The sequence below is a fragment of the Diorhabda carinulata genome, chromosome 2, assembly GCF_026250575.1.
Source record: "Diorhabda carinulata isolate Delta chromosome 2, icDioCari1.1, whole genome shotgun sequence".
Classification (NCBI taxonomy): domain Eukaryota; kingdom Metazoa; phylum Arthropoda; class Insecta; order Coleoptera; family Chrysomelidae; genus Diorhabda; species Diorhabda carinulata.
The window spans coordinates 31446342-31473873 of NC_079461.1; the positions used below are offsets into that span (position 1 = coordinate 31446342).

At 30.1% G+C, this 27532-nt stretch overlaps 4 protein-coding genes across 4 annotated transcripts; 2 read left to right on the forward strand and 2 right to left on the reverse strand.

Moving 5' to 3' along the window:
• The first annotated feature begins 1006 nt into the window (after window positions 1–1006).
• LOC130903915 (glutaredoxin-related protein 5, mitochondrial) lies at window positions 1007–1669 on the forward strand. The gene is made up of 2 exons (XM_057816300.1): window positions 1007–1346; window positions 1421–1669. Exons 1-2 carry the CDS (start codon window positions 1103–1105, stop codon window positions 1600–1602), a joined length of 426 nt encoding a protein of 141 aa, XP_057672283.1. The 5' UTR covers window positions 1007–1102; the 3' UTR covers window positions 1603–1669.
• A 637-nt stretch (window positions 1670–2306) lies between these two features.
• LOC130903914 (transmembrane protein 272-like) lies at window positions 2307–13128 on the reverse strand. The gene is made up of 5 exons (XM_057816299.1): window positions 12813–13128; window positions 12460–12570; window positions 12279–12401; window positions 11055–11195; window positions 2307–10133 (listed from the first exon to the last, which is right to left on the reverse strand). The coding sequence occupies exons 1-5, from the start codon at window positions 12931–12933 to the stop codon at window positions 9916–9918; spliced, it is 714 nt and encodes a 237-aa protein (XP_057672282.1). The 5' UTR covers window positions 12934–13128; the 3' UTR covers window positions 2307–9915.
• Window positions 13129–13997: 869 nt separating this feature from the next.
• On the forward strand, window positions 13998–20928 carry LOC130902956 (leucine-rich PPR motif-containing protein, mitochondrial). Its single transcript, XM_057815247.1, has 6 exons — window positions 13998–14211; window positions 14265–14342; window positions 14474–14709; window positions 14824–15040; window positions 15937–18827; window positions 19491–20928. The coding sequence occupies exons 1-6, from the start codon at window positions 14075–14077 to the stop codon at window positions 19958–19960; spliced, it is 4029 nt and encodes a 1342-aa protein (XP_057671230.1). The 5' UTR covers window positions 13998–14074; the 3' UTR covers window positions 19961–20928.
• A 104-nt stretch (window positions 20929–21032) lies between these two features.
• On the reverse strand, window positions 21033–25729 carry LOC130902964 (proton-coupled zinc antiporter SLC30A9, mitochondrial). The gene is made up of 11 exons (XM_057815251.1): window positions 25415–25729; window positions 24751–25077; window positions 24407–24691; window positions 24204–24330; window positions 23953–24091; window positions 23747–23902; window positions 23569–23680; window positions 22512–22722; window positions 21647–21839; window positions 21477–21590; window positions 21033–21227 (listed from the first exon to the last, which is right to left on the reverse strand). The coding sequence occupies exons 1-11, from the start codon at window positions 25500–25502 to the stop codon at window positions 21183–21185; spliced, it is 1797 nt and encodes a 598-aa protein (XP_057671234.1). The 5' UTR covers window positions 25503–25729; the 3' UTR covers window positions 21033–21182.
• Window positions 25730–27532: the final 1803 nt, after the last annotated feature.

The window sequence follows — 27532 nt, forward strand, 5'->3', positions numbered from 1 at the left end:
TTAGTCTTAATATTAGTTCATATTTGAGGTTCTAAATTCTTTTAAGAAGTGTAATAGGAATATTCTCATTTATAATGTGACAATTAATAAATCACAAATATAGTTTAAGGAGTACTCTACTCTACTATACATTGTGTAACATACTTCATAGTATAGGCACACGATTAAAAGAGTTAAAGCATATATATATATATATATATATATATATATATATATATATATATATATATATATATATATATATAGCATATAGCATTCCACTAAGCACTCGCGATATCACGTTCAAGACAACGATTTTACCCGTTCCACTTAGTCCATAGCGCTATAATCGTAAACCCAAGTGGAATGGTTTACGAGGCGTTTTGAGCATTGCGATAAATATTAACGAATGGCAAAACAGAAAAAATAAAGCGAAACCTTTAAGAACTTATGTTATGATATGTCAGTTATTGAATTTTTTAGCGGAGTGCTTAACTGATTTACATTAAAGTAAAATCAAAATATCTTCTGTGGCGATAGTAAAATATTTAGTAGTGCCTCACAAGAATGCTAAGTACTTATATTCCGTATCAAAAATTGCGATAGGTTCACATGATTGTATTCTGCGATGCTAGCGTTTTGAAAATTTCGCTAATTCTTTCAACGCTCACTGCAACTCATCTCTTGACATGAGTGACGCTCTAGCCGCGATTACAACGATGGTAGTCGTTATGTGGAACGCCCAAAAGAATATTGCACCCAAGGGCTCATATCCGTATGTAAGACCGTGGCATACACCAAGATCATTGCAAGTATCAATTTCTGGCCTGATCTTTCGAATTGAAATACTATTTGATATTCGGGCGATTCTCTACATGTGTATTTTCTATCTTGGCCTTACGAATTTAAACATGTTATGATTTTAACCATAGACATAGTATTACTATATCCATGCTTCAGTATACTTCTACTTTTTCTATTGTTTTCTAATTCTGTTGTACTACAATTCTAAATATCATGTCATTTCTCAAAACAAAAGTGTGTTTATGTCAAATAATCATAACCTATTTATTCTTTGCCGTATAAAATTAGTATTTTTGTTATATAAATATAACGTTTAGAAATGAGTCTCATCAATCGGAGTAGTTTACTTAAATCTCATTTTAGTGCCATTTGCAGATTTTATTGTGTAAAATCAAAAGAAGACATTTCCAAATTAGTGAAAAATAATAAAGTAGTTGTGTTTATGAAAGGTGTACCAGAACAACCACAATGTGGTTTTAGTAACGCCGTCGTACAAATTCTAAGAATGCATGGCGTTACGTATGACGCTCATAATGTATTAGAGGACAATGCTCTTAGGCAAGGTAAATAAAATAATCAATTGAAGTTATTTATTTTAATAGACTCTTTAACACATTTATATGGGTTCCTGTTACAGGTATAAAAGAATATTCAAATTGGCCCACCATACCTCAAATATATATTGATGGTGAGTTTGTTGGAGGCTGTGATATAATGCTTCAAATGCATCAGTCAGGTGATTTAATTGAAGAATTAAAAAAAGCTGGTATAAAAAGTGTACTCTTGGATAATCCACCAAAAAAAGATAGTTCAAAATAATAACAATGTAGTGAATGTATTCTGACTGATAATATATGTTGAGTTACAGTACATATGATTTATATAAGTCACATGTTTCCTTTTTAGATTAACAGAAATCAATCAAACTAGAATGTATTAATAAACATATGTATCATATTATTATATAATTAAAAATAGTCCCTCTTATGGATGTCTTTTCTTGATAAATTCAAAAACTGCTAGATAGTTTCCTACTTTTCTCTCTTTCTTAGTCTTTTTGTGTCATTACCCAAAATTCACTGCCATAAGTTACAATTGGTCTTATTAGAATCCTGTAGATTTTAAGCTTTGATCTTATTATTAGTTTGTTTTTCAGGAGCTTCAGGTTCACAAAATAAGCTATATTACCACTTTATATTCTTTCTTGTATGGCAGAGCTTGGTTTGGTTTGGTTGTTTATATTTTCTCAGATATTTAAATCTATTTACACCTTTCAAAATTTTACTGGTGTGACATCTTCATAAATACAGTTTTAGAGCCAAAGTTTTTACATCTTATTTCTAACTCTTTGGATAACCAGTAGAGTTTTAACTACACTTGATCAGTGTCTGATTCTATGAGAACTAATATGTGAGTAGATACTTGTTGTATGGATTTAAACCAATGTATTGGAAATGAATAATCTGGAAAATGTAAGACACATTTTAATGGCTATTGGGTTCTAAATCAATTAAAAACAGATACTGTAAAATAAATATATTAACTAAAATTGTAATATAACAAAAGATAACAATATAAAAAACAACAAAACATAATATTCGCAAATATTTTATGTAATACCCAAGTAACAATGTATAGAAATATAAAAAATTAATTTCAGACTGAGATTCTTGATATTAGACTGATAATAAAATTGTTATTTGGGTATATAAGTTAAGTATGAGCAGTGTGCATCGAAATTTCCATGAAAGTCTTATCTCGAAACAATTTTAAGTAGGAAAGTCCAGGGGGATTCTGGGGTTTACTCGAGGATGGCTATTAATGTAAGGATACTTTTCGAGTACTTCCACCATGTATAGGTATCCTGTAGAGAATCTTGCATCAGAATAATAATTTAAAAAATTGACAGAAACACTTTAAAAGATATATTTTATTGAAAAGTTTCCATTTCACTAAATGATGATTCATTATAATAGAAGGGAGTGGGTGGTTCACAAAATAGCAAAAAAATACATTGATGATATGATACAGAAAAAATTTAATTAGCCAATTTTCACAATTCACAGTTGCAAAAATGGTTGAATTGTGTGTAGCTATAACAAAGTAGGTATTTTCATTTAATTTAATTTTTTTACCAAATTTTTCATAATTTTATTTATTAAATTCAGCTTTTAGAAATAATTAAAAAATTGAACCATCAGATATAGGAAATGTTGAGATTTTATACAATCATAACATCATTTGAATTGTCTGATGAATAAAAGTCTAAAAGTCTGTGTCGCTTTGAATAGTCAGTCAGTTTTTTAAAAGGTTTCTTACCAAGCCCTATATATATATATATATATATATATATATATATATATATATATATATATATATATATATATATATAAAATTTGAAACGCTTTTTCTCCGTATAATCTAAACTTTAAAATCCAATGGGGCTCGAGTAAATCCCAATTTACCTTTAGGGCTCCACCACTATTAATTTCGATCAGTTGTTTGAACAATAACCCTCCCTGCATTGCTGGTAAATTCACTAAAATAGCTGATAAAAATGAAAACATGGTCTTAGCTATAATAAATGGAAAAGTTTGACAGTAGAAAGTATTATTTTACTTCCCATTAACCAGAAAATGTATGACAAATAATAATTTTACAATATAAAACAAATCGGTTAATTGTTAATGATATATATTTTTAAGGTAAAGTAAATATCTATAAGGCATCGTGTTTTAGAAAATTAATGGCTACATTGGAGAATTTCATTAAATTACATGAGATTGAGTCCTCCACTTTAATTTATTTTTTTGGTCAATCAATACCTTATTGTTAAAAATATATTGAAACTAATTATATGATTCTATTAACTATTCTATATATCACTAGTTATATTCTAGATCTATAATCGATAGATATATCTAAGATATCAGTTTTAGTTGTATATCTATTTATCTGTCTACAAAATTTTTTCAGGTTTAGATATTAAATTTTGAAAATTTTTTATATTTCTTAGACCTTTTATATGTTTATGTTTTTAAATGTTCTTGATTTTAGGTCTCTTTTGTTATAAAATTAGTTTTATTTTATGTATCCTAACTTAACTAATTTCATAATAGAAGAGACCTAAAAATCAAGACTATTTTAAAAATTTAGAGATAAGACTCCCATAATAAATTAATTTATCATGAGCAAAAATGAAACAGTCAGAATATCGGTCAAAATAGAAGAAAAATATTTTATTCGTAACTATATCTAGTTTCGATGACCAAAATTATATTTGTAAATAAATATTAAGGAAGAAATTAGCGAGATAATCAGATTTAATATTATTTACAAAACTATGTCCTATTTTCATTTGTAACATGGCCAGGAAGGAAACCCATATTAATTATTACTGTCTATAAAAAAAGTTTACAGGTGTTTGTGAAATATGTGAGAGAAATAGATATGTCAAAAAGCTGGAATATGGGAGACATCTTTCTCACCAAAAAAACACAAAGCTAATGTTGAAAACTATCTACACACATATAACATTCTGACTACTTTTATTGTGAAAGTCAAATATTGTATGTATGGATTTTGGGGTATCATATACACTGACCCAGGAGATCTATTATTTCTCCTTTCGTGCTGCGATACTGATCCAATAATCCCACTCCTTTTAAAAAGTCTAGAATGTGGTATGGCTGTAATTGCTAGAGATCTTCTATTTCAACTGCTCCCAGGTGTAGTGCTCTGGAGTTTCTTATTGTTTCACACTTCCGAGAAAATGTGGATAGAAGTTTCGTCCTCTCTGCAAAGGAATCTGCACGCCACATCATCTGCTAAGTTAAGCATCTTCAGGTATCTCACAACCGCATTCTTCTTCTTATAAATTCCATTATTCAGTGTCGAATTCTTATCTTTTCACATCTAAAGCAGAACACATTTCCTCCACTTGACCTTAGCGAACGCACACTTTCCCTGTCCAAAATATCTTGAGCCATTTGAGTATTCTAATCATCGTACTTAGAATCATGTTATTAATTGTGAATAATTACGTAAATAAACACAAATTAGTAAATGCAGTCTTCAATCAACCTCAACATTCAAAGCATGGTGAACAGTGATCCCACTTCAAAGCATGGCGGACAGTGATCCCATGCATTGGTATGTAATGGGTTTCCAATCTTGAGCAAGGAGCGGTATTATGTATTTTTGAATAAAAAAGCAAGCTCTCCATAGTCTATGTATTTTGGAGGCCATATAATGAGATGCACACTCCCTAACCGCACCATCTCCACCAAAAAAAGGCAGTACTTAATAAAAAAACCAGTGCAAGAATTTTCACCATCACGTTTCAACTTTTCGGTTATCTATATCTCAATACCTTCGATGTTGATCAAAATTTTAGTGAATTCAATCAGGATTAATTTACTATTTATCATGGATCATTTACAAATGATTATCTCATAAAATATTAGCATCAACATAATCGCTATAGTCATGATTTAAGAAAAAAATTTACAATATATAAAGCTTATAAAAAAATATATCACAGTTTGGTATGGCTATGTAAACCGAACCACACAAATTAAGATGCCTTCCTTATCAAAATAAAACAATCAAATATTAGAAAAAAATTTCGAATAAAAATAATTTCTTTCCTCATACCCGCGAATCAATATATAAATCAAGTATTTACATATACGAGGGCCTTTTTTTTCAATCTCCGATAGGCTATAAATAAAAGACAAGTTCATATAAAACAATAATTTTCTTACCAAAAAATTGGTATACATACGTTTAGGTTAGGTTAGGTTACTTTTTCACATAATCACCGAGGAGATTGAGATATTTTTCATATCTGTGGACAACCTTTTCAATACTCTCTTCAAAAGTTGCCGCCAATGAATTAAAGTAGAGTACAAAACAGACCTTGAAACTTCTGGAAATTCCGTAGACAAAGCAGTAATGGTAAATCTGCGGTTTTCTTTAACCATTTTGTCAACTCGTTGAACCAGTTTATCTGAAACGACAAATTTGCGTCCTTGGCCCTCCTTCACCATGCACATTACGACCATCTTTAAACTTTCGACACCATTCACGCACAACACCATCACTCATGAAGTTTTCCTCATACACACGACTCATTCTCCGAGGTATTACTGCAGCACTATGGCCTTCAGTCTGTAGAAAAATAATGGCGGACATGTTTACGTGGCTGTAGCGCAACGCCGACTGACGCCTGAATGTCATCTGCACGGAGCGATCGGAGGTTGAAAAAAAACGGCCCTCGTAATATTACAAAATGCATTACACCTAATTTACTTATATTAAATAGAAAAAATATATTACTAATATCATCCTAATATTATTTTGTATATGGGTATTTGAAAAACGAGCAGTAATATAGTGAAGCTTAATTTGTATTTTTTGTGTGAAATCTCACGCGTATTATGCAATACAAAATAGCTACTTCGCATTTACATTGAAACTCAGATTATTCTCATCTGTGCCGTCATAACTCAATTTTTTTTTGGCCGAAGGATATCGTTAAATTGCCATTAGCTGCAGTGTTAAAGGTATCACCTGTTGTCACTATTGCATTGGATGGGTTAAAGTACAGGTAAATTAGGTGATTTTGAGCTAAAACCTTAAATCAAATTGAGCGGTTTTGATTTTCTAGATTCTGCTTGGAACTTGTAACTCAAAAACGCGAATAACTCGAAAACTATGAGGAATACGAAAAAAAAAAATGTAGAGTACAAAATTCTTAACAAAAAAGTATTCCTAACTCAAAATTTTCACTGGGTTTAACACACGGTGCCATTCGGAAAACAGCATATATCAGTGTTAAAATTTGAGGCATTGTTAACTTTATGGTGCAAGTGGCCATTGATGGAAATAATCTTATTGTTGTTATGTCATTTTTTTTTGTTAATAGCATTCACATTACGCCTTCGTTTTATTCACTGAGCAGTGACTGAGTGTCTCAGTTCATTTGAATGTAAATAGAAAGTATCTAATATTTCACTTAACGCTCACAACGATTGTAACACCCTCTATGTCGTTCCACTTAAAGCCCGCGGTCATTAGAAGCGTTCGCTCGACGTTTCTTCAAAATTTATTAAGCACTTTATGGACAAAACCCAGAAATCAAAAGATAATTTATCCAATAAGTGCTAAATTAGAAAAAAATTAAATTTAGCAATTATTGAATAAATTATCTATTGACAGAGGTGGCATATTTTCTCTATATTTTGAAGCTTGACGCTTCATTAATTTAAGATGGTGTACCAGTAGAAAGTATACCACGTGACCTCATCTAACGCGTCGAACATCAACATGAAATGGCACGTTTAGGTTATTTCAGAACATAACCTCAAAATGTTCTTGAGCATTGACGCCTAGTTATAACCGTAGAAATCTGCTTAGGGAGAACTGTTGAGGCGTTTCTTTGTGTTTCAAATTTGTAAAGTTGTTTTTGTGCGTAAAGCATAGTTTTGGAAGGTTGGAAGTTGCGATAAGAAGCAAAAATTAGCCCTACTAGGAAATTGAAAATTTCGACATTTAGTGTTTACTGAGGGCATATAAAATTCTTCCAAGTCTTTTAAGGCAGGACTTGTCAGTAACTGTGCAAGTCGAAAAGTTACGGACTAAGTCAAATGTTTTTTTGTAAACAATTTCTCTTTCTCGCACATAATTATTTTTGTTAGGTCAAGCTTTTTTGGGCTATATTTAAAGCTGAAGGTGATTTTTTGTTTGAAATTATTACTAGAATTTACAACTCAGCAAAATGCCATTTTTGTAAAATTAATTTCAATAATACAGAAATAACTTCACAAAATGGTTCATTAGCCATATTAGAAAGTCTTTTGTTTATTATACAAAGATGAAATCAGCTGATTTTGACATCATTAACTTGAAATGTCCTGATAATGTCAGAGTTGGTTTCATTAGGTTTGTTCTTGGTAGCTGCACTGGAACTGGACCAGTGCAAAGCGCAATGGAGCATTTGTTGATTGTTGTACTTGAGGTTATTTGATGTGATTGAGGCCTTGTAGTATTAACAATAATGGAAAACGACTTATTACTTTTTGATATTTTACATTGCACTGCACTGGCTGAACTGACTCTAGACCCAATGCAAGCAGTCCTGTTGCACTGCTACTAAGAACGCTTTAGTGTACACTTCTTGAACTAGTTCTGCCCGTGCAGCTACAGGGAACAAACCTATTATGAGGCAATTGAAACATTAGCGACGAGTGTTGAGTGATGAGTTATTTTTCACAAGCAGTTTTGTCAAAAATACTTTATACTCACGGAAATCCGTATTCAATAGAATTTGACTCCTTCCCATGAGGAATAATTATTATTAAACTATATGTGTTCAATAAATCACACTATTTTTCTTTAATTTCTTGTTTCTTAGACCTGTTATATATGTGACAGATAAAAATTTGAAACGAACAGTATAAACGTCAAATTTTTAAATACAAGAGACCCAAAATCAAAACGATTTAGATGCTTAAACCTACAGTGTCCAAAATGTGCGTTCTTGACATAACTTTTGCCTACAACGCCCATTGCATTTTCATATTAGTGGAAAAAAAATTTCAGTGCTCGGGTACTTGGCGTTGTGAACTCTAAGTGTGAACAGCGAGTGAGTTTTCAGTGTAAATACGAACTACCATGTCATTGTAGTTATTACCAATAATAAGATAATATTTTGCATTCATAAATCCAAAGCGACAAATTCATCAATAAAGCTGTATTAGCGTGATTCATTTTCGAAAAAAAAGCTCAAGCAAAAAATTAATCTTCATATAGAAAAGAAAAATCTCTATTTTCGATTTCGAACGGCATAAAATTCCATCAAACTGATTTGCATTATTGTAAAAAGTGAATAAGTATTAGGAATTTGAAAACAAAAAATTTTTTACAAGCACTTTAAATGGTAAAAGTACTTAAAATTGATATCAAGAGCTCAAAATTAGAATTTTTTTCTGTGTAGAATAATATTTTTTTCGAAAATGAATCACCCTTCTGTAAATATGTTATTTTGGTATACTTATCCTAAATTATCAAAATTTCTGAATAAACAATAACATTAAAATTATCTGGTATCAGATTTTCTAGTCTTGAGTTTTATTGTTACTATCGAATTACATGTTAGATTCTTGGTTTTTGGTTTTTCAACATAATATTATCACTACATCTGCATAGTCCCTTTCCCAAAATAAAATTATCGAAGCTAATTGTCTTAAAACATTCTTTGAACGGGTATAGTCATGTATTATCAAGTGATAAAACAGTGAACATATATAGTAAAATATTTGTTAATCGATAGAGCATTATAATGAATATATTTTTTACGACCTTTATCTTAAAATCATTTATATACATTATTGTTGCTAATAAAGTAAATCTTTTCACCACCAAGGCAAAACTTGTATTGCTTGTGTTGCCCAAGCATTTTTATCAAAATACCGAAAACTCTTAATATCTCAGCTTCAAGATCAAGAGCAACAACGTTTTACAAAAAAACTAACCTCTAAGGGTATTGAAATTGAATTATTAAGAAATATCTACGATTGTAGACCACTGGTATTCAACGGAACGTTTAACCTTCGATAAAGGTAGAATTGATTATATTGGTAATCATATAATATGTAATAAATTGGTTTTTTTGTAAAATGTTTCAGTTTATTGATTGGTCATAAGTCATTCTGTTATACTCCACGTGAAAAGCAAGCTTTTCAACACTTATACACAAACATTTCCTGCCACCTAGACGACATTTTTCCCTATGAACTAGTGCTATTTCATAGAAATAAATGTCAAGTATTTTGTGTTGGTCGTCAGTATACCACTGAATCCTATTTTCCATACTAGTTGAAGAATATATTCTGATATACTGTCATTTAAAAACTGTATAGAAATGATTTAAGACAAAACCATTTGTATATTTGATACTGATATAATGTCATTTAAAAACTGTATAGAAATGGTTTAAGACAAAACCATTTGTATATTTGTCATGTAAACCAAAAAAAAATATCCTACCCGCAAACAATTTTAATGATCTCTAGAAATGTTTTCCACAACATAACTGCCTCAATTTTAATATCACCTATTACTTTCAATTTACCATAGACGGCCGTTAACTTCATTATCATCTCTTTGATCCGTATGAAATATAATAGTGGCTAAACTAATCGAACATAGACAAACAGTTAGCGCTCCCAATAATATATAAACAGATGTTATCAACCAAAATGAAAACAAGTATAAATTCTTGTTACAATATTTTCCTAGAGAAGGATCGTAGTTGGGCTCATATTCTTTATACACCCATACAGATCCTGGAAATAAATCAAATATGCATTAAATTAAACATAATTCATTTAATAGACATTTATAACTTCAACATATAAATTGACAGTTTCATATATTAATAATTTGCTGTTAAAAAAAATATGAGAAACAACTATTGGGTACTATATAATTATTTAACACCGCATCTGTCTGTTTATGATAAACTCAAAAACTATTAAAGGGATTTCTTTTAATACGTAAAATGGTTCATGAGAAATGTTTAGGTATAAATTCCATAGAAATTTTGTGTGAATTAGTTGAAATATGATGATAATTCTTAATGTTGCTTGACATACAATGTGCAATGCAAGGCGCAATATTTCTTAATAAAAAACATGCACAGATTAAGCTGATTGTTCTATGCAAGATCTCGCACTTGCAACATCGTCGGTTTGGTGCCATTCTAGGGAAAAATCTAGTTACTTTTGGCTTAACAACCAACCTATCAATCAGGCTCCAAAGTCAATGCAGCAGCAAATATAATTATTGACAGTGGTCCACTAACCACTTTTTCACTTTGTTACTTATTTATTTAGTTTGGTTATCATCACTTTAAGCTGGTCACAAAATATTGAATCAAATTTTTGGTAAGGTATTTGTTTAATTGTAATTTGTAGTAATAATCTTGATTGATTCAAATATGTCATAATATTTTGCACATATAATTCAAATGAATAATTTTGCAGTATAAAAATCTAATCCTGACACATCAGGCTAGTGCTCCCTCATGACAGACAAAAGATGTAGAGTTCGGTACCTAGTGAGTAATAAAACACAAACCTAAAACATTCTGTTTAGTTAATTAATTATTGAGAAAATGGTGATTTATTTATTGATTCAAATCTAAAAAACTTTTGCAGAATAAGGTAAGTTAACACTATATTGAATAACAAAATTTGCAAACTTACCAATAATGAACCATCCTAGCATAAAACAATTTAATAAAGTTTGAGTAGGGGATTGTCTTAAATTCTCTTCTTGTCTTTCTTCTTCTGTTTGTCTAACTCTTGCAGATAAATGTAAAAGTTGTTTTACTACACCAAATATACCTAGTAAACATAGTTAATTTGCATTTTTTTTTATTTTTGCACTAAATCTTTCTTGGAGTTGTTAAAAAGATGCAGATAGTACAAGGATATGAGAAAAAAGAAAGAAGGAGTAGTAGTTGATTTATCAGAAGCTACCCTGTAGCTGTAGGAACATATCTGTTATCAAATATATTTCTAAAAATTATTTTATTTTAAGAGGCTGTTTTATACTAAAACTGATTTAAATATACACTCCCCAGCAAAATTTATACTTAATTTCGATTGTTCCATCTTGTAAAATATTATAATAAATTATTCCAATAACTAAATTTAGACCTTCAAGGATGTGAAAGTAATTATTTTTTAATTTAAACTAATATTGTAGGTTAAATATAATTTTAAAAAATGTACGAAAATGACTTAAAACCAAAACAATCAACAGATATATTCTAACATCACATATTTCCTACCCCGGCATCAATTACATGCTTCAAATCCCATTTATGATTTCATTGAAGAGTATACAATATTTAAATGAGTCAATTCAATAACTTATAAAGCAGTTATGGCTGAAAACTAGTCCCATCATTACTTTCATTTAATTTCTCCAACATAATTTTGAACAATAAATTGTTGAGCATTTGTGTGTTTTTAGGCGACTTATACCTGTGAGCCTGGTTGAATCAGATCACTAGCTGCAGCACTTTCTTCAAGGTTAAGAATATGATTTTGACATAACTATACTGTGTACTTAGACAAAATGATTTTAAAATAAATAATTTCTTATGCTTTTAAGCAACTATCAATTATATCTCCTCAAAGACAATTATATTTTATTCAAAGCTGTGAGCTAGCCACACCATTATGCATTACTTTCTTCAAATTTCTCTAAGGTAACTTTGATCAATATATGGTTGAAAATTTGTGTGACTTTAAGCCACTTATATGAATAATTTCAAAATACACCATTTATTACATTGTTTATATGTTTTGTACAGCAGAAATAAGTATTAAGATTCTTATCAAATTGAAAGAAAATTCATTACAGTTTCACCCAAATAAATATGTTAATTGTGAATTAATAATTTTTAAGATATCCCTTACCTCCTACTAATAAATAAACTGGAATGTATTCTCCCTGTGGACAGTCATATAAATACATAGAACCCATTACTATCATACATATTGGAATAACAATTGTAACACCTAATATTATAGTACATCCCACTAAAAACAACAATTCTCAACTATGGATTTTGATACTATAAAAATAAATTGAACTTACATGTGCCTAATACAATTATAATTACATTTTTCAGAAATTCTAGGACTCCTTTACTTGTTTTCTGTGCTTCTCGTACTCTTCCAAATAAAGAATCATATGAGGGAGGTGGGGCTACAAAATTAATAACTCATTCAATAGTTAAGTATTGTAAGTATATTGTCACATATGGTACCTTCTTAATCAATAAAAATTATAATTATTCTAGTAAAATTTTATACCCTAAGAAATTTTATTGTTTTAATTTGATTTTAATCTTTTCCTAAGAAAATAATTTTGTAAAAACAGAAACACATTTGGTAAAAAATGAATGTTAGTTTGTTACCCATATTATTATATTTAATAACTATGTTTACCATTAGGATTAATTGCTTCTTCATATGAAGGAGGAGCACCATGTTCTGTAAAAGCTCCAGACATATCTAATGAAGTTGGTAGTCTCTCAGATTGGAGTAAATGTTGTGATGTTCTTGGCATTTAATCACATTGAAACGTATTATATTAATTATAATGTTTCTATCATTTTCAGTTTTTAAAACGTCTTGCTTATAAACCAAAACCAAAAATCAAAATTATCCATCATCAATATTTTGGCAATACGTCAATTGTCAATATATAGCTTCATAAATAAATTAATTTGAACATCTATCTGCAGGGATTTTTGGAAACTACGATCGGGTTAACCTGATCATGATCTGAACATTCGAAAAGTAATCCCGTTCATTGTCATTCGGAAAAAGAGCGAAGTAATTCTGGGTCAATGCGATCAGCTGCCTGGAAAGTTAAACATTACGGGTGCAAATAAATCGAAATCTTCAAGAGGTTATGTTATAATTTGTAAGTTATTGAATTTTTTAGTGGAGGACTTAACTGGTTTACATTAAGGTAAAATCAAAGTATTTTCTCCAGTGATAGTAAAATATTTGGTAATGCGTCACAAGAATGTTTCAAAAGTACTTATAATATCCCATACCTCATTAAATAATGAGATAGATTTTCGTTGCTTGAGTCGTGAACGTTAATCATGATGTCATGAGTAAACGCTTAGAGAAATGCAACGTATGGGGAACACCCAAAAGATCATTTTAGGCGACGCGAACGCTTATTGGTTATTTTTGATAATTTTTTTTGGCTTTTCGACATAAAAATAACTTTATGTGTACAAAAAGTTATTGTTGATTACATTTTCCGATCCATTGAAATTATTAATACATCTAAAATCTGTTAAGCATCTGAGCTAAGTTCTATAAATATAGAAGAGTTATATTATAAATTAAAATAGTCAACTAAAATGATAAAAATGAGGTTTTTGTATTTGAATTTTGAATTTGAAAACGGAACGCGGCATTCGGATTCTTCCGAAAATTCTTTATGCCTTTTAGGTTAAACTATTAGAAACACAGAAAAGGGTTTTCTCATAATACTACGTTAAAATTGGAAACTCATGATAAAATATACTCCATGATAAGATTCTTCGTTTAATTCCTGTACGATTCTACATATAAGACTATCGTGCTATTACGCAAATAGTAAAATAAAAAGAAGAAGAGACTAAACTTTTACATTTAACTTCATGGTATAAAAGAGTACGATAGATTTTTGAAATTAATCATTTGAAATGGCGTCAATTTTAAGGTCTTCAAAATTTGTTAGATATATTGCCGGATTTGCAAGAAATGTTGTTGTAAATTCTCCCAGAGAATTTGATGGTAGCTTTGTTAATACCTCTCAATGTTTGTGTGGTATTTTACCAAGGTATTAAATAGATAACCTTAAATTACATCATGTAATAAAATTACTTTTTCTAGCAATTTTGCGACGCAGACCTCTACTTTAACAGAACAGAATTTAGAAACCAGCTTACGACGAATTGATCAAGATGTAAGGTAAGTTTGCTATTGAGTATGTTTTGAAGTTTACATAATCTTAAAGTTGATAACTAATTATAATCAATAGATTAGTTTAACTTAGTTATTTGAAAATTTTCAGTTTGATTTATGCTAATTTGTTTTTCCAGAAAATCTGGTAGAATATCAAGAAGAGATATTGAAGATGTTCTTGAAGAAATCCGACAAGCACGCTCTGCTACCAGCTCGCAATCTTTATTGGTCATTCGATGTTGTGGAAATTTGGTTCCAGATGAACTGCCAGAAATTCGTACTAGATTGGTTCAAGAAATATGGAATACCCTAAATAAACTGAATGTTCCAATGGACATTTCACATTACAATGCTCTTCTGAGGGTTTATCTAGGTAAAATTACTTTTAAAATCATTTTATTTCTCAATTTTCACAAAATTTTATTTGCATCATTCGAGAATTCTAATTACAGGATGTATTTTTAATTAATGAACATTTTTTTTATAGAAAACGAACATAATTTTTTACCTACAGAGTTTTTAAGTGAACTGGAAAGCAAAGGTCTGGAACCAAACAGAGTTACTTATCAAAGGTTGATAGCAAAATATTGCCAAGATGGTGATATTGAAGGTGCTACTAAAATACTGGAATATATGAAAGAGAAGCAAATGGCTGTGAATGAAAATGTCTTTAATGCATTAATAGTTGGGCATTCAAAATCTGGGTAAGTTTTTCTCTAACTGATTTTATATATATTGATATCATGTATCAGTTTGTTCCAACTTTTTTTGTTTGTTAATAACTCTTTAATAACATTTTAACAATGTACCACTTCTTCACAAAATTCAATTGGATGGTTTGGTTTTAGTTGAACAAATATATTATGGATAAAACTATGCCTTTGAAATATTGATATGAGGAGTAGTAAATTCAGAAAATGTGTGTGTTTTATCAGTTCACTTGCCATTTTATATTTTTGAAATTGCTTGGAAACATCTATAGAAGCAATCTGTTATTGTATTTGAATTATTCTTGAGGATTTATTTTGTTCCTTTGTATGTATGTAGATGTTGGGGTATTCGACCCAAAGAAACTATTGTGTCCCCCTTTCTTGCTGTGATACTGGGGAACCCAGTGTTTACAGCTGATCTGTTGATCTCACTCCTTTTAGAAATTTCAGAATTTCGAATGGCTGTAGCTGCCAGAGATATTCTTCTATTTGTACACTCCCAGGTGTAGTGCTCTGGAGCTCTGTAGAGCTTCTTCATCTGCTAATTTTAGCATCTTCAGGTCTCCATTGCGGCGACAGTGCTCTGATAGGATTCCTGTTAGTATTTGTAGATTATTCTTAGGTTAATACATTGAGAAAATCTTCCCTGGTTATAGTTTCCCAGCAGAGTCTTTGCCTGTCTCAGCCCCTATAGGTTGTCCCAATAATTGGTTTTGAGGACTTTTATCTGGTTTCAGATCAAAACTCTATTTTGGTATTATTTTCCTTTGGTTCTTAACAGTTCACAATGACATATTTATAAGTTGCTATTATTTGCTTTATTAAAATCAAATTATCACAAAAATCTGCAATCTGTTAGATTAATTCATTATACTTTCAATGATTTCTAGTGACATGGACTCTGCTCGGGGTATAATAAATGTAATGACACAAGCAGGATTGGAACCCAGTGCTGACAGCTACACAACACTTATTAGCGGTTATGCTTCTAAGGGAGATGTGGAAATGATGCTTAAATTATTAGATGAATGTGACACTAAAGAAATATTTCTACTGGATAAAGATTATTTGGATATAATATATGCCCTTGCCATAAATGATCATAACCAGCATATTCCAGTAATTCTTAACAAAGTACGTAAATCTATTGGTTATAATCAAGATGCTCTTAATATTGCTTTAAGATTGATTAATAAAGGAAAAGAAGATGCCGCTTTCCTTGTATTGAAATCTATGGTTAGATCTACCAAAGAAGATGGTACTCCAGCTCCAACAGGGCATTTTTTTATTAAACATTTGGTGAAAGCTGATAGACCATTAAATTCTATTTTGCAGTATTGTAATCGAATGGAAAAAGAAAATATGTATGATAGAGCTGTTTTACTAGCAGCAGAAACTAGTCTTCAATTGGGAAATGAAAAATTAGCATATCCACTTCTTGAAGAACTTCAAAAACGAGGCGTTCAAGTACGACAACACTTCTTCTGGCCACTTCTCATATCTAAAAGTCAAAACAATAATGGGATTATAGATGTATTGAAAAAGATGCAAGATTTTAATGTAGTTCCCAATAATGAAACTATAAGGGAATATGTTATCCCTCATTTGAAAGGAAAGAGTAGTGACATTCTAGCTTTATTGCGAGATGGAAATGTATCAGTTGGTACTGCAGCTGCAAGTTTAGTTAATGCTTTATTATTCAAAGGTGAAATTAAAGAAGCTGCTTCAATAGCCACCACAATACAAGCTTATTATCATCCGGAAATGATAAAAAGGCCATTAACTAATTCGTTTTACAAAAGTAATGATCTACAATCATATATTGCAATATTAAGAGCAGTACATGATAATATTGATCGTAAAAATGTTATACAAAAACATGATGAAGATGAGGAAGATTTTTCTGATAGAATTAATAAAGCTGAACTTGTTGGAAATTTTGTTATGGATTTAACATCAAATTTCAAAAAATTCATTGAAACAGTTGAAGATGTGTTGGAAGCATTATGTGAACAAGGTCTTAGTATATCTTCCTCTGCAGCTGAGAAAATCGAAGACAAATTGGGTGAAAAAATGACAGATAAAATTTCGAGTTTGCTGGGAAAACTTACTTCAGGAGAATTGACACCGGTGGCATTCCAAAGAAAAGGGCCTACATATGTCCCGTCACACCAGATGAACATACCCCAATTAGAAAGGTTAATTCATAATCTCACAGCTAAAAAACAAGAAACCAACGGTTTAAAGAGACAATTGTTAACACTGTATTATCGTGAGAAGGATCTTGTAAAAACTGAAAAACTTATAGAAGAATTGAAACAATCAGATTTTGTTTTCACCAGTGGTATATATTCTCAATTATTAGACATTTATGCCTACCATGGAAACTTGGAAAAAGCTCTAGAATATTACAATTTATCTAAAGAAAAACAAGGAGAAAACTTTACTCTTGATAACACTAAAGTGATCAGATTAGCAGAACTGTATTTTAAGCTAGGACAGTTGGATGAGGGTATTAAAATATTAGAAAATACCCCAAGGGACCCGAAACAAGAGGAAAAAGGTTTCACTTATACAGCTTATGTTTGGAGATTTCTAAACAGTGTTGCAGAAGAAGGAAAAGTGGAGGAACTAGAAGTATTGTTTGATACTTTGGTGAAAAAGGAGTTTATTGAAGTAAATAATGTACTTTTGGGTCCGCTTATAAAAGTGCACCTTATCAAAAAAGACATTGACAGTGCTTTAAAGAAATTTGAATGGTGTGTTAATCAATTCAAAGCGACTCCTTGGAAAAATGAACTTGCTTGTCAATTAATACAATCTGAAGATGCGGAAAAGCTTCAAAAACTTACAGATTTAAGCACATCAGTTCATGGGGAGGTCAATAGCTTATATGATTTAGTATTTGCATTTGTTGAATGTGGCAGAGTAAGACAGGCACGAAAAATATTAGAAACGCCGGGATTACAAAATAGAGCACAGAGGATTAACAATGCTTGTGAAAGATATCAACAAGAAGGTCTTATAAAACCCTTAGAAGGATTGAAAGATGCTACTAAAGATCTCAATCACATTGATAGGTCAGATATCTATTATCAATTGTTACTAAGTTACCAGAAACAAGGTGATGTTAATAAAGCTCTTGGATTGTGGACACAAATGCAAGAAGAAGATTTAGCCCCAAGTGATCAATTTTTACTAACTCTTGGGGATTTCCTAAAAGAAAAAGGACAGCAGGTTCCATTTGTTTTACCACAACAATCAGTTCAAACTCAAAATTCTACACAAATACCTAATCAAACGCCTCAAGCAATGTTTAGACAGAAACTACGATCTGGAAATATGGAAGAATCATTGAAAATTGTGAAAAATTTAAGAGATCAATTACCTGTTACAGATTTATCAAATTTAATAGAAAAATTATTACAACAAGATCGCCTATCAGACGCCTGTAAAATAACATTTGATATATTAGATAGAGGAAATCTACCAGTAAATAAAGTTTTCAGATTTTTACTGAATAAATTAGCTTCCGCTGGAGACATTGATACATTAACAAAAATTGGACAAAAAATAGATGCAGATGTTAAAAGACTTGTATCCTTTGACAACAGAATATGTCATGCTAATTTGGTAGCTGGTAATGCAGAAGTATATTTACAAAAGTTGAATAACGACATTGATAATGCCAAAGATGAAGATCTAAATATATTAGGCGAACAGTTTCCTAGAGGAGGAGCATATGGTATTTTAGAGAAGTTCCCCAATTTAACTGAACAATGTAAGTATAATATTTCTCAATAAATATTATATATGAGCTAATAATATACTAATATCTTTTTTGTATTTATCTCGAGTCTTATTCTTCTGCCTTGTACCACCCCATATCCTCTCCCTTCATTTTTAATGATGTATCTTTCCTGATTCTTTGAAAAATTTTCACATACAATTCAATCATCTTCTCCTCTTTCAATGTTTTGTTTGACTTTTTCCACTTCTATCATTATTTCTTGTGGTACTCTCTGTATTTTTTATTCAAGTTTCAATGTTTACACCTATTGAATTGTACTGATTTATACCTAACTTTTAATTCTTTTTAATTTAACATTTCAAGTTTGTCACAAATGTGTTATTCATATGATGGCCAACTTTATTTACTTATCAATTTTTTTTCATAAATAATTTTATTTTGAACTCACCAGTAAAAAACAATCAGTAGTTGACCAAATTTAGTAAATAATTTTGCTATTGTTTAATTCTGATACATTTGAAAAATTTCTCATCCATTTTATAAAATTTACACATAATAAAAACAAAAGATTGTTTATAACATATTTTATTCTCTGACTTTTTCTTTGCCAATTTTTTTCCTCCAAAATGTTTATGACTGATCATATTAACCCCTTGGTATATCTTCCCACACATACATATTAAATTTTTTCAGATGAAAATTTGGCCCTGAAATATGCCCGACGAGGAATACTAGGACCTTTGAACGTACTATGGACTAGCTATTTCATAAACGAAAACCATGAGAAAGCAGAAAAACTTTGGGATGAACATTTGAAAGATGCTCCAAGAATAATGTTTCAAAAAATTGTTCAAACAGCACGAGAGCAACAAAACGAAACACTTGCTAAAAAATTAATAGAACACTTGAAAATTACCAAAGTATCTGAAGGAGCTATTGGCAACGCATACAGTTGTTTACTAGACGTTTTATTCAGTAAACAAAATTATGAAGAATTAGTAGAAACATTTGAAAGGGCAATGAAAGCTGTACCAATAAATTGTTTAAATAGGACTGCCTTAATAAGGTGCAAAGAAGCTTACGAAAAATTGGGAAAACCTTTCAACTACACAGTACCATCTAGAAACAATAAGAGTAATTTAACTACTGAAGAATTATCTTAGTTTTCCAATTATCGAGATAAATGTGGATGTAGTAATAAGCTATTAAACAGGAAGATACAGTAACGTTCAAATTATTCAAGAGATCTGCCAGAAGTTTAGTTCAACATTTATTTCAAATATGTTTTAGTTTCATTGTAATACTAATTTATTAACTAAACGTTTTAATGTAATCAGTTTTTTTCTCAATTTTATGTGGGATATTGGATTAGAGAAATTTTCCAATTTACCCTAGAACCATTTAAATAAATACCCCTATAAGCTAAATCAAATAAGAAAATTCTGATCACATTGTTTTCTACCACTATACCAACACTCACAATGAAGGATACCATTTTTGAACCAAACTTTCTCATATACTTCAGACTAGTCATTATTTCAACAGTCAATCTGTCATACACAAAAACATTTCCGTTAAAAATCTTTTTTCACTGAAATAAAGCGTTCTTAGTCTTTTGCCTTTTCCGAATCCAAAGTCTTTTTATGTATATGTTTAATACATTTTTCGTAAAGCTAAAGTCAATACCAATTTTTTCACAAGTCTACTGATTTGGGTATATTGTCTTTTATCCCCTCTTTACGTCTTTTTTGGATTTTCTTGCTTATAATGCTTAGACTTTTGGATGGAGCGTCTAGAGATATGTCTTTCCAATGCACAACCAAATTAGAAATTAATGAGTTATTTAATCAGTAGTTTTTGTTCATTTGCATTATTAATGTTTATTGCATGCAACAATTTTCTGTTTTTTTTCTTGCATTTTGCAATTCTGCGCATTTGGAGAGGGCCTCTACCCCCTAATGCCTAGCTACGTCCCTGATGGTTATAGAAATATACTTAATTTTGGTATAAACGTTATTTGTATCACTTCTATTTCAAAATATCGAGTTTATAGAAATTTCCATCACATTTTCTTACTTAATAGAATATAATTCTATCTGTATTTTTGTTTTTAAATAAATTCTTTATGAAACTCTTAGCAATTATTTCTCCTGATAACATAACAAACTCAGCTGCGATAATTTTCATCCATAATAGGAGTGGAATACCTACTGTAGTAGGCAGTAATCAATACAAAAAGTTGAATGATTTTTAATCATACAAGTTGAAGCAATAAATAAAAATTACATAAAATAGTATATTTAAACCATATTGGCTAACGACAAAACATGTAAGCTTAGAAATAAGTTCAAAAATACTGTATTAACATTAAGATAATTCTAATTCTTAAAGTATTTCTAGATCACAATGTCTTATTTCTGGGTACTTTTTCTGAAAAAGAAATAGTAAATTAGTACATTTGGCAACTGTGTTGTTTTGTTGATTAGTTTGGTTAAATTTTTGTTCACTGGTTTTGATGGTTCTATGTTTTTTTTCTATGATTTTTGTTTATTGATATGATTTTTGTAATAAATGAAAAATATATCTGAATAGCAACTATTCATTATTGACGATTTACAATAAAATGATATTCCTCAATCTGACTTCATAAGTAAATTTTAATTTTTGTATTATACTCACCCTAAGTTTCATTTCTATCCTATCTATTTCTCCACCCATCATATCTACAATATTTTCGCCATGTTTAAGCATAAATTCCTCTATTTTATCAATGTTATCTATTGTCTTAAGTTCCTAGAAAAATCCATGAAAAACGTTTGATACTATTAAGCTATTCCAATTCAACTTACGTCTAACAAATCATTTAAATCAAGTTTATCTAAATATGATCTAGTTAACTCCCTTCCATCAAAGTCCAATTCAGCTTTATACCTGACTAGATAACTTCCCATATCGATACCCTTTACGTCGTGTATTGCCCTGATCATAATATCCTTTTCTAATTCAGCATTAATTTTTTCAAGGCTTTCCTCAGGAATGGATCTGTAATATTTGTAAATATTTTGTACAACCTAAGATTATGAGTGTAGAATCTAAAGGTATATTCTAATCTACCAGTGTAAATTGAATAGAATGTAGTGATAAATTTTCAAACCAAAAGAACCATATTTCACAAAATGTTATCCATTTGATAGTGTCTTGGGTTATTTATCCTTTGAATCAATAGTAACAATTTTTTCATCTTTTGTTTATATTTTTTAGAACTGTGATATTAATCAGCAAAGTCAAAGAAATCCTCACTTAATCATGAGATTCTATTGAAGTTCATATTGGTAGATTATAATTAAGTTGATTGAAGATTTTAAATTGTTATTTTTATTTTTAATACTTTATATCAATCACATTTTGGTGTCACACGATCCAAAAATTTCATTTGGTATGTATGAAACTCTTGATTTATAAATTGAGTAGGACTCACAAAGATTTTAGTGACTTAAGAACTATATAATTGCACATTTGTTCAACTACAACCAAAGTTATAGCTGAAATTAGCAGAAATAAATATTGTGGAATCATTTATGTAGAATGATTCAATACTTTCTCAATGTTTTAATTTCTCTTATCATAATACTTTATTTGATTAAACACTTGAAGAAATATAAAAAAATATTTTTGTATGAAAATTATTTAGACAGAGCACAAAAGTATTTTTACCTTCCAACAAGAGCTGCTACATTGGTGTATATTATAAAGGATGCAACAGAACCCAAAATGCATCCTACTAATAGAGATCCCATGGCATCTGGCACTGTGCTCTCAGTTAATGCAGAAACACCTATACAGCCAGCAGCCAATACTACACCAATCACAGCAGCAAAATCTTCAAGAAGCACCACAGTCACACTAGGATCTTGTCCTCTAAAAACTAAAAAAGCAGTTAACTGAAAGTATAGAATCATATATTTTATCCCCTTAATAGGATAAGATTGTACAAACAATCAGGCCGACTGTACTCTATGGATGTGAGTCCTGGGAGCTAACCAAGAAGTCATGGAGAAGAACAAATGACGAGCTGAAAGGAATATATAACGAGCCTAATATTACGCAAATAGTCAGATAGTTGAGAGAGGGAATTAGAAGAGGCAGGCCGAAAAAATGGATAGGAGAGCTAACATCAGATTTGAGAAGAGAGGTAATAACTGAGTGGAGAGACAAGAACAGAGAACAGAAACCGATCGAGAGTTATAGTAAAAAGATTAGAGAAAGAAGAAGAAAACAGAGCCCAAAGATTTTGAAATATATATTGTGTAAATTTTTTTAATTGTTAAAAATAATCTAGTCATGGGCCTTTAAGGCCTGAAGTGTTGTGATATACGAATATGCAAATATTTTGGAAAAAGATCTTGGTAAAGTAACTGCAACAAGCAAAAAATCCTTTGGATGAACTTTTTCAGTAAATAAAATAAGTAGTAGATCAGCACTTTTTCTAGGATTCTTAATTTTGGACACATCAAAATATAAAAAAAATATAATGTAGTTAACTTATTTAAATGTGGTCCTCCTGCCCTATGTAAAGAATAGAGCCATAGAATAATTAAAAAAAGTGATAAGTGATATTTTAAGTGCATATAAATGGTAGCTTCCATTTATTTAGTAGTAGATGCATTGGCTTTAAATGAATATTTCATTGAATTAATCTAATTTTGAAATATACTTATCTTCCATAATTTGTACTAATGATTAAAATTAAATAATCTATTGGCTAACTTACTAAAATCCATTACAGACATATTGGCTTGTCTAGCACCTTTCCTGATAGAATTAAATGCAACTAAACAAGTAGCCCCCTCAGAGACAAAAGATCCACCTAAAGTGATGTAGGCCTGTAAAATAGAGAATAAAATATGTACAGTTTACATCAATGTCAAAATAAAACAGAATTTTTTTACCCAAAAAAAATCTTCTAATGGCACTGGATTTATAAGACCTGCTATTCCATGGTAAATAGACAAGCCAGTTCCTACACAAAAAATTCCAACACCTGAAATAAGTGATGCCACATATTTCATATTGGAATATCCGTAAGGATGATAAGAATCTGCAATCTAAAGAACAGCATTTAGAATAATTATTCTATTTAAAAATATTGAGTTACCTGAATGGATTTGTGAATACCATATGCTAGAATAAGTTGATTTATTGTATCCGCTAAAGAATGTATGCATTCGGAAAACATACTATGGGATCCAGTCCAAATCCATGCACATAGTTTAGATAAAAAATTTGCTCCATTTCTATAAAGATGTAATACTTTTCAATAAAAGTAAATATATTAGTTCCTTTTAAAGTAATTATGTTTCTAATAAAAAATCAATTATTTCAATATTAAAAGTTTTAGTAACATACATTACCACAGCTGTAAGAACAACCTTTCCAGATCTACTCATTAATCCACCATCATCTTCAATAACATCTGAAGATTTGCCCATTTCTCTCCTAAAGTCTCTTAGTCTTCTTTTAACAGTAAAAATATCTGTAAAATATCAAACAAAATAGACTATAATATCTAGTACATCTCACTTAAAGGAACATTTGAAAAATATACATACTTTGCTGGTATTTCTTTCTCTCAATATCCCTTTTTAACTGTTCCTTTTGAAGATTTTCTCTAGTGCCCCAAATTTCAAGAGCTTTAGCTTCAACATCTTTTCTCCAGTATACAGTTATGGGAGGTTCTGATTCGTAAGGTGATCGTCTTTTAGTTTTTGGAAGTGCTTCAAGATCAGATGGCTTTAACAAAAAATCTGACATAGCCTTAACAGGTGTGATGAAGTTTCTTTCAAGAGATTGCACTGATAAATCTACCCTTTTTCTTTTTTTGGGAGGTGGTTTAGCTAAAAAATATAAACTCCTCAATACACTACAAGAAAAAATCGTTGAATAACTAATATACCTTTTTCTTTTTCCGGTTCTTTTTCTCCTTTTCCTTTAAGTTTTTTTATAGTGTCTGCAGATAATATTCTTACATTTTCACTTTCAGATTGCAAACTCTTCTCTTTGACATTCTCTAAAACCACTGTTGATTCCTTCTTTACTGTAGTTTTAAGTTTTGGTGATATAACTTCCAATACAGGTTTAGATTTTTTACTTCCATCCTTTTTGGTATTAGCATTATCAGATTTGTTATCGTTGCTGGGTTCATTACATAATATCTTACTCCACGATATGGAACGCCAACTGATTTTATTTTCTAATTTATAGAATATACTTTTATGTCTAACTACAACCAAATGGATTTGTTATGCGTATACATTTATATAATTACATTCCGGAATTTATGCAGTTATTTAGGAAAAATACAGAAATTAAGGAGTAGATTAAAAGTTCCAAAAAATATTTATAAACCAACTTATATACAGAGAACAAATTGTATTAAAAATGTTCAATAAATTTGGTAAAATTTATTACAATTGCAACTTATTGATGTAAATAAATAAAAAAATAAAAATATTTTGGCAGTATAGAATAATGAAACTTTTTATATCGCATTGGTTAAGAGGAAATAATGTGTAAAAAAAATAATACTATCTAAAATTTGTAAAGAAAAATCTACGAACCATTCTGATGTATACAGCTTTTTTCACAGAAACTTATCGTTTGGTATAACACATATTTAGATAATATTAAAGATTTACGACTTAACATATTTTTAAAAAGATCTTATAACTTTAGGTTAGCCATTTGTTGACAATAAAATTTGTGCAGTATAAAATCGATTATTTTTCGATTCAATGTTTTGACACGATTCTAATTTCATCATTAAAACCATAGACTACACGAATAGGCAGTCCATGCAAGAAATATTGGAATACTATATATAAGGGTGCATTCCACTAAGCACTCACGATAATCACGTTTAAGACACCGATTTTACCAGTTCCACTTAGTCCATAGCGTTATAATCATAAACCCAAGTGGAATGGTTTACGAGGCGTTTTAAGCGTTGAGATAAATATTAACGAATGGCAAAACCGAAAAATAAAACGAAAGCTTTAAGGGGTTATGTTATAATATTTCAGTTATGGAATTTTTCAGTGGAGTGTTTAACTGATTTATATTATAGTAAAATCAAAATATTTTCTGCGGCGAAAGTATCAATTTGAAATCAATCAGCTGATGGCCTTAGCACAAGTTGAAAAATGTCATTTTTGTTCTCATAATTTGATTTACTACGGGAATTATTAAAAATATATTTTTTTATTCTGTCAGTTTAGATGTGTTGTAGATTTTCAACAGATTATTCTAAAATTTTAATTCATATAAATTAAACTCTTAACTCTATGATAGGTTGAAGCTTGGTGAATATATTAATTTCAGCGACTATCTAGTCGTAAATGTGAGCCTAGTAAAGTGGGTGGGATAGATAAATTTGAATGAGCTTAAAAATTTCTTCAAATTTGTTATGTGATTTGTGAAAACAAGCAATAATAACAGTTTTCAAATACCCGATTCTTGTTTCAATTATTTTTATATATTTATTTTCAGTACTTACTTATTAGCAATCTTTTTTGTATTATAACATTTTCGTAAACAATTAAAACAAGAAGTTCGATGAACTCGTTTGTTAGCTTGGGAGTAGATGAGGTCTTTTTTTTATTCATTTCTCAGGTCAGCTGGCCAGTCCCTTCTAAGTCTTCTGCTATCTTGTGGTACTAATAATAGACGGAGTGACGGGTTATTGGGTGAATCCAGTCTTTTCTACTTTGTTCTATAATTACACACTGTATGAATGGGATACTTAGGTCTTCATTGAGCGTTGGGTTTGATGCATACCAGGGAAAATCAGTTCATATACATATTATTTTGGATAGATATCTTTGGAGGTATTTGTATTTTATTTGTTCCCACATTCACAGAGTTTGATACCATTTATCCAAACAAGTTTCATGACAGATTGGTTTTCTAGAGTCAATTTCGATTTTTTACCCAGTGCACATATTTCGTACTTAATAAATTTGTTTTTGCTTTTTAAATATGTGTTCTTTTCCATTTGAAATTTGAGTCGATCGAGGAGTATTCCTAGATATTTAGTGCTAGGAGATTGCGGCAGTTGAATATTGTAAAGTGAAATTTGAAGATATTGGTCTTTCCTCAAGATGAAGGTTACAGTCTCTGGCCAAATTATTAGACGCACTGCAAGATTAATATTATTATATTCATTACTGAAAATATTGTACCGTTTTATTATTTTAAATTGCATTGTTTTTTATTTTTATATTATATTAATTTAACATAAATAAAACAACATTAATTAAAGTGAAAATAATTTAAGTAAAAGTCAATACTTAGTTGAGCCACCTTTAGCCGCTATTAATTTTAATTTAATTCTGCGCGGTATGCTATCAATGCAAGACTGTACTTTCTCCTGTATTTGAAGATGATTATTCCAAAAATGAATAATCTTTTTTAAATGCTGGGTTTTGTTGGTAGTCACATTCTTAGCTACTTCTTTTTTCACTAGCTCCTACACATTTGTAATCGGATTCATATCGGGATTATTACCCGGCCAATCTAACAGAGGGATATTTTCTTCTGCCACAAAAGCTTTGACAGATCGAGCAGTGTGACAGGGAGCTCCATCTTGAATGAAAGTAAATGGTTCTCCATTTGGAAGCCATTCTCGGAGCTGCGGAATCAAGGGATTTAAAAAATACAGTGCGTCTAATAATTTTGCC

Excerpts from the sequence above, each read along its gene's own strand:
- LOC130903915 (XM_057816300.1), top strand. The coding sequence starts at position 1,103 with ATGAGTCTCATCAATCGGAGTAGTTTACTTAAATCTCATTTTAGTGCC. Across the intron at positions 1,347-1,420 it reads GGACAATGCTCTTAGGCAAG|GTATAAAAGAATATTCAAAT; the intron begins GTAAATAAAATA and ends TTCCTGTTACAG.
- LOC130903914 (XM_057816299.1), bottom strand. The coding sequence starts at position 12,933 with ATGCCAAGAACATCACAACATTTACTCCAATCTGAGAGACTACCAACT. Across the intron at positions 11,196-12,278 it reads AGTTTATTTATTAGTAGGAG|GTATATTTGGTGTAGTAAAA; the intron begins GTAAGGGATATC and ends TATGTTTACTAG. Across the intron at positions 10,134-11,054 it reads GCTAGGATGGTTCATTATTG|GATCTGTATGGGTGTATAAA; the intron begins GTAAGTTTGCAA and ends ATTTATTTCCAG.
- LOC130902956 (XM_057815247.1), top strand. The coding sequence starts at position 14,075 with ATGGCGTCAATTTTAAGGTCTTCAAAATTTGTTAGATATATTGCCGGA. Across the intron at positions 14,710-14,823 it reads TCTTCTGAGGGTTTATCTAG|AAAACGAACATAATTTTTTA; the intron begins GTAAAATTACTT and ends TTTTTTTTATAG. Across the intron at positions 18,828-19,490 it reads CCCCAATTTAACTGAACAAT|ATGAAAATTTGGCCCTGAAA; the intron begins GTAAGTATAATA and ends AAATTTTTTCAG.
- LOC130902964 (XM_057815251.1), bottom strand. The coding sequence starts at position 25,502 with ATGTTAAGTCGTAAATCTTTAATATTATCTAAATATGTGTTATACCAA. Across the intron at positions 24,092-24,203 it reads GTTCTTACAGCTGTGGTAAT|AAATGGAGCAAATTTTTTAT; the intron begins GTATGTTACTAA and ends ACATCTTTATAG. Across the intron at positions 21,591-21,646 it reads ATTTAAATGATTTGTTAGAC|GAACTTAAGACAATAGATAA; the intron begins GTAAGTTGAATT and ends GGATTTTTCTAG.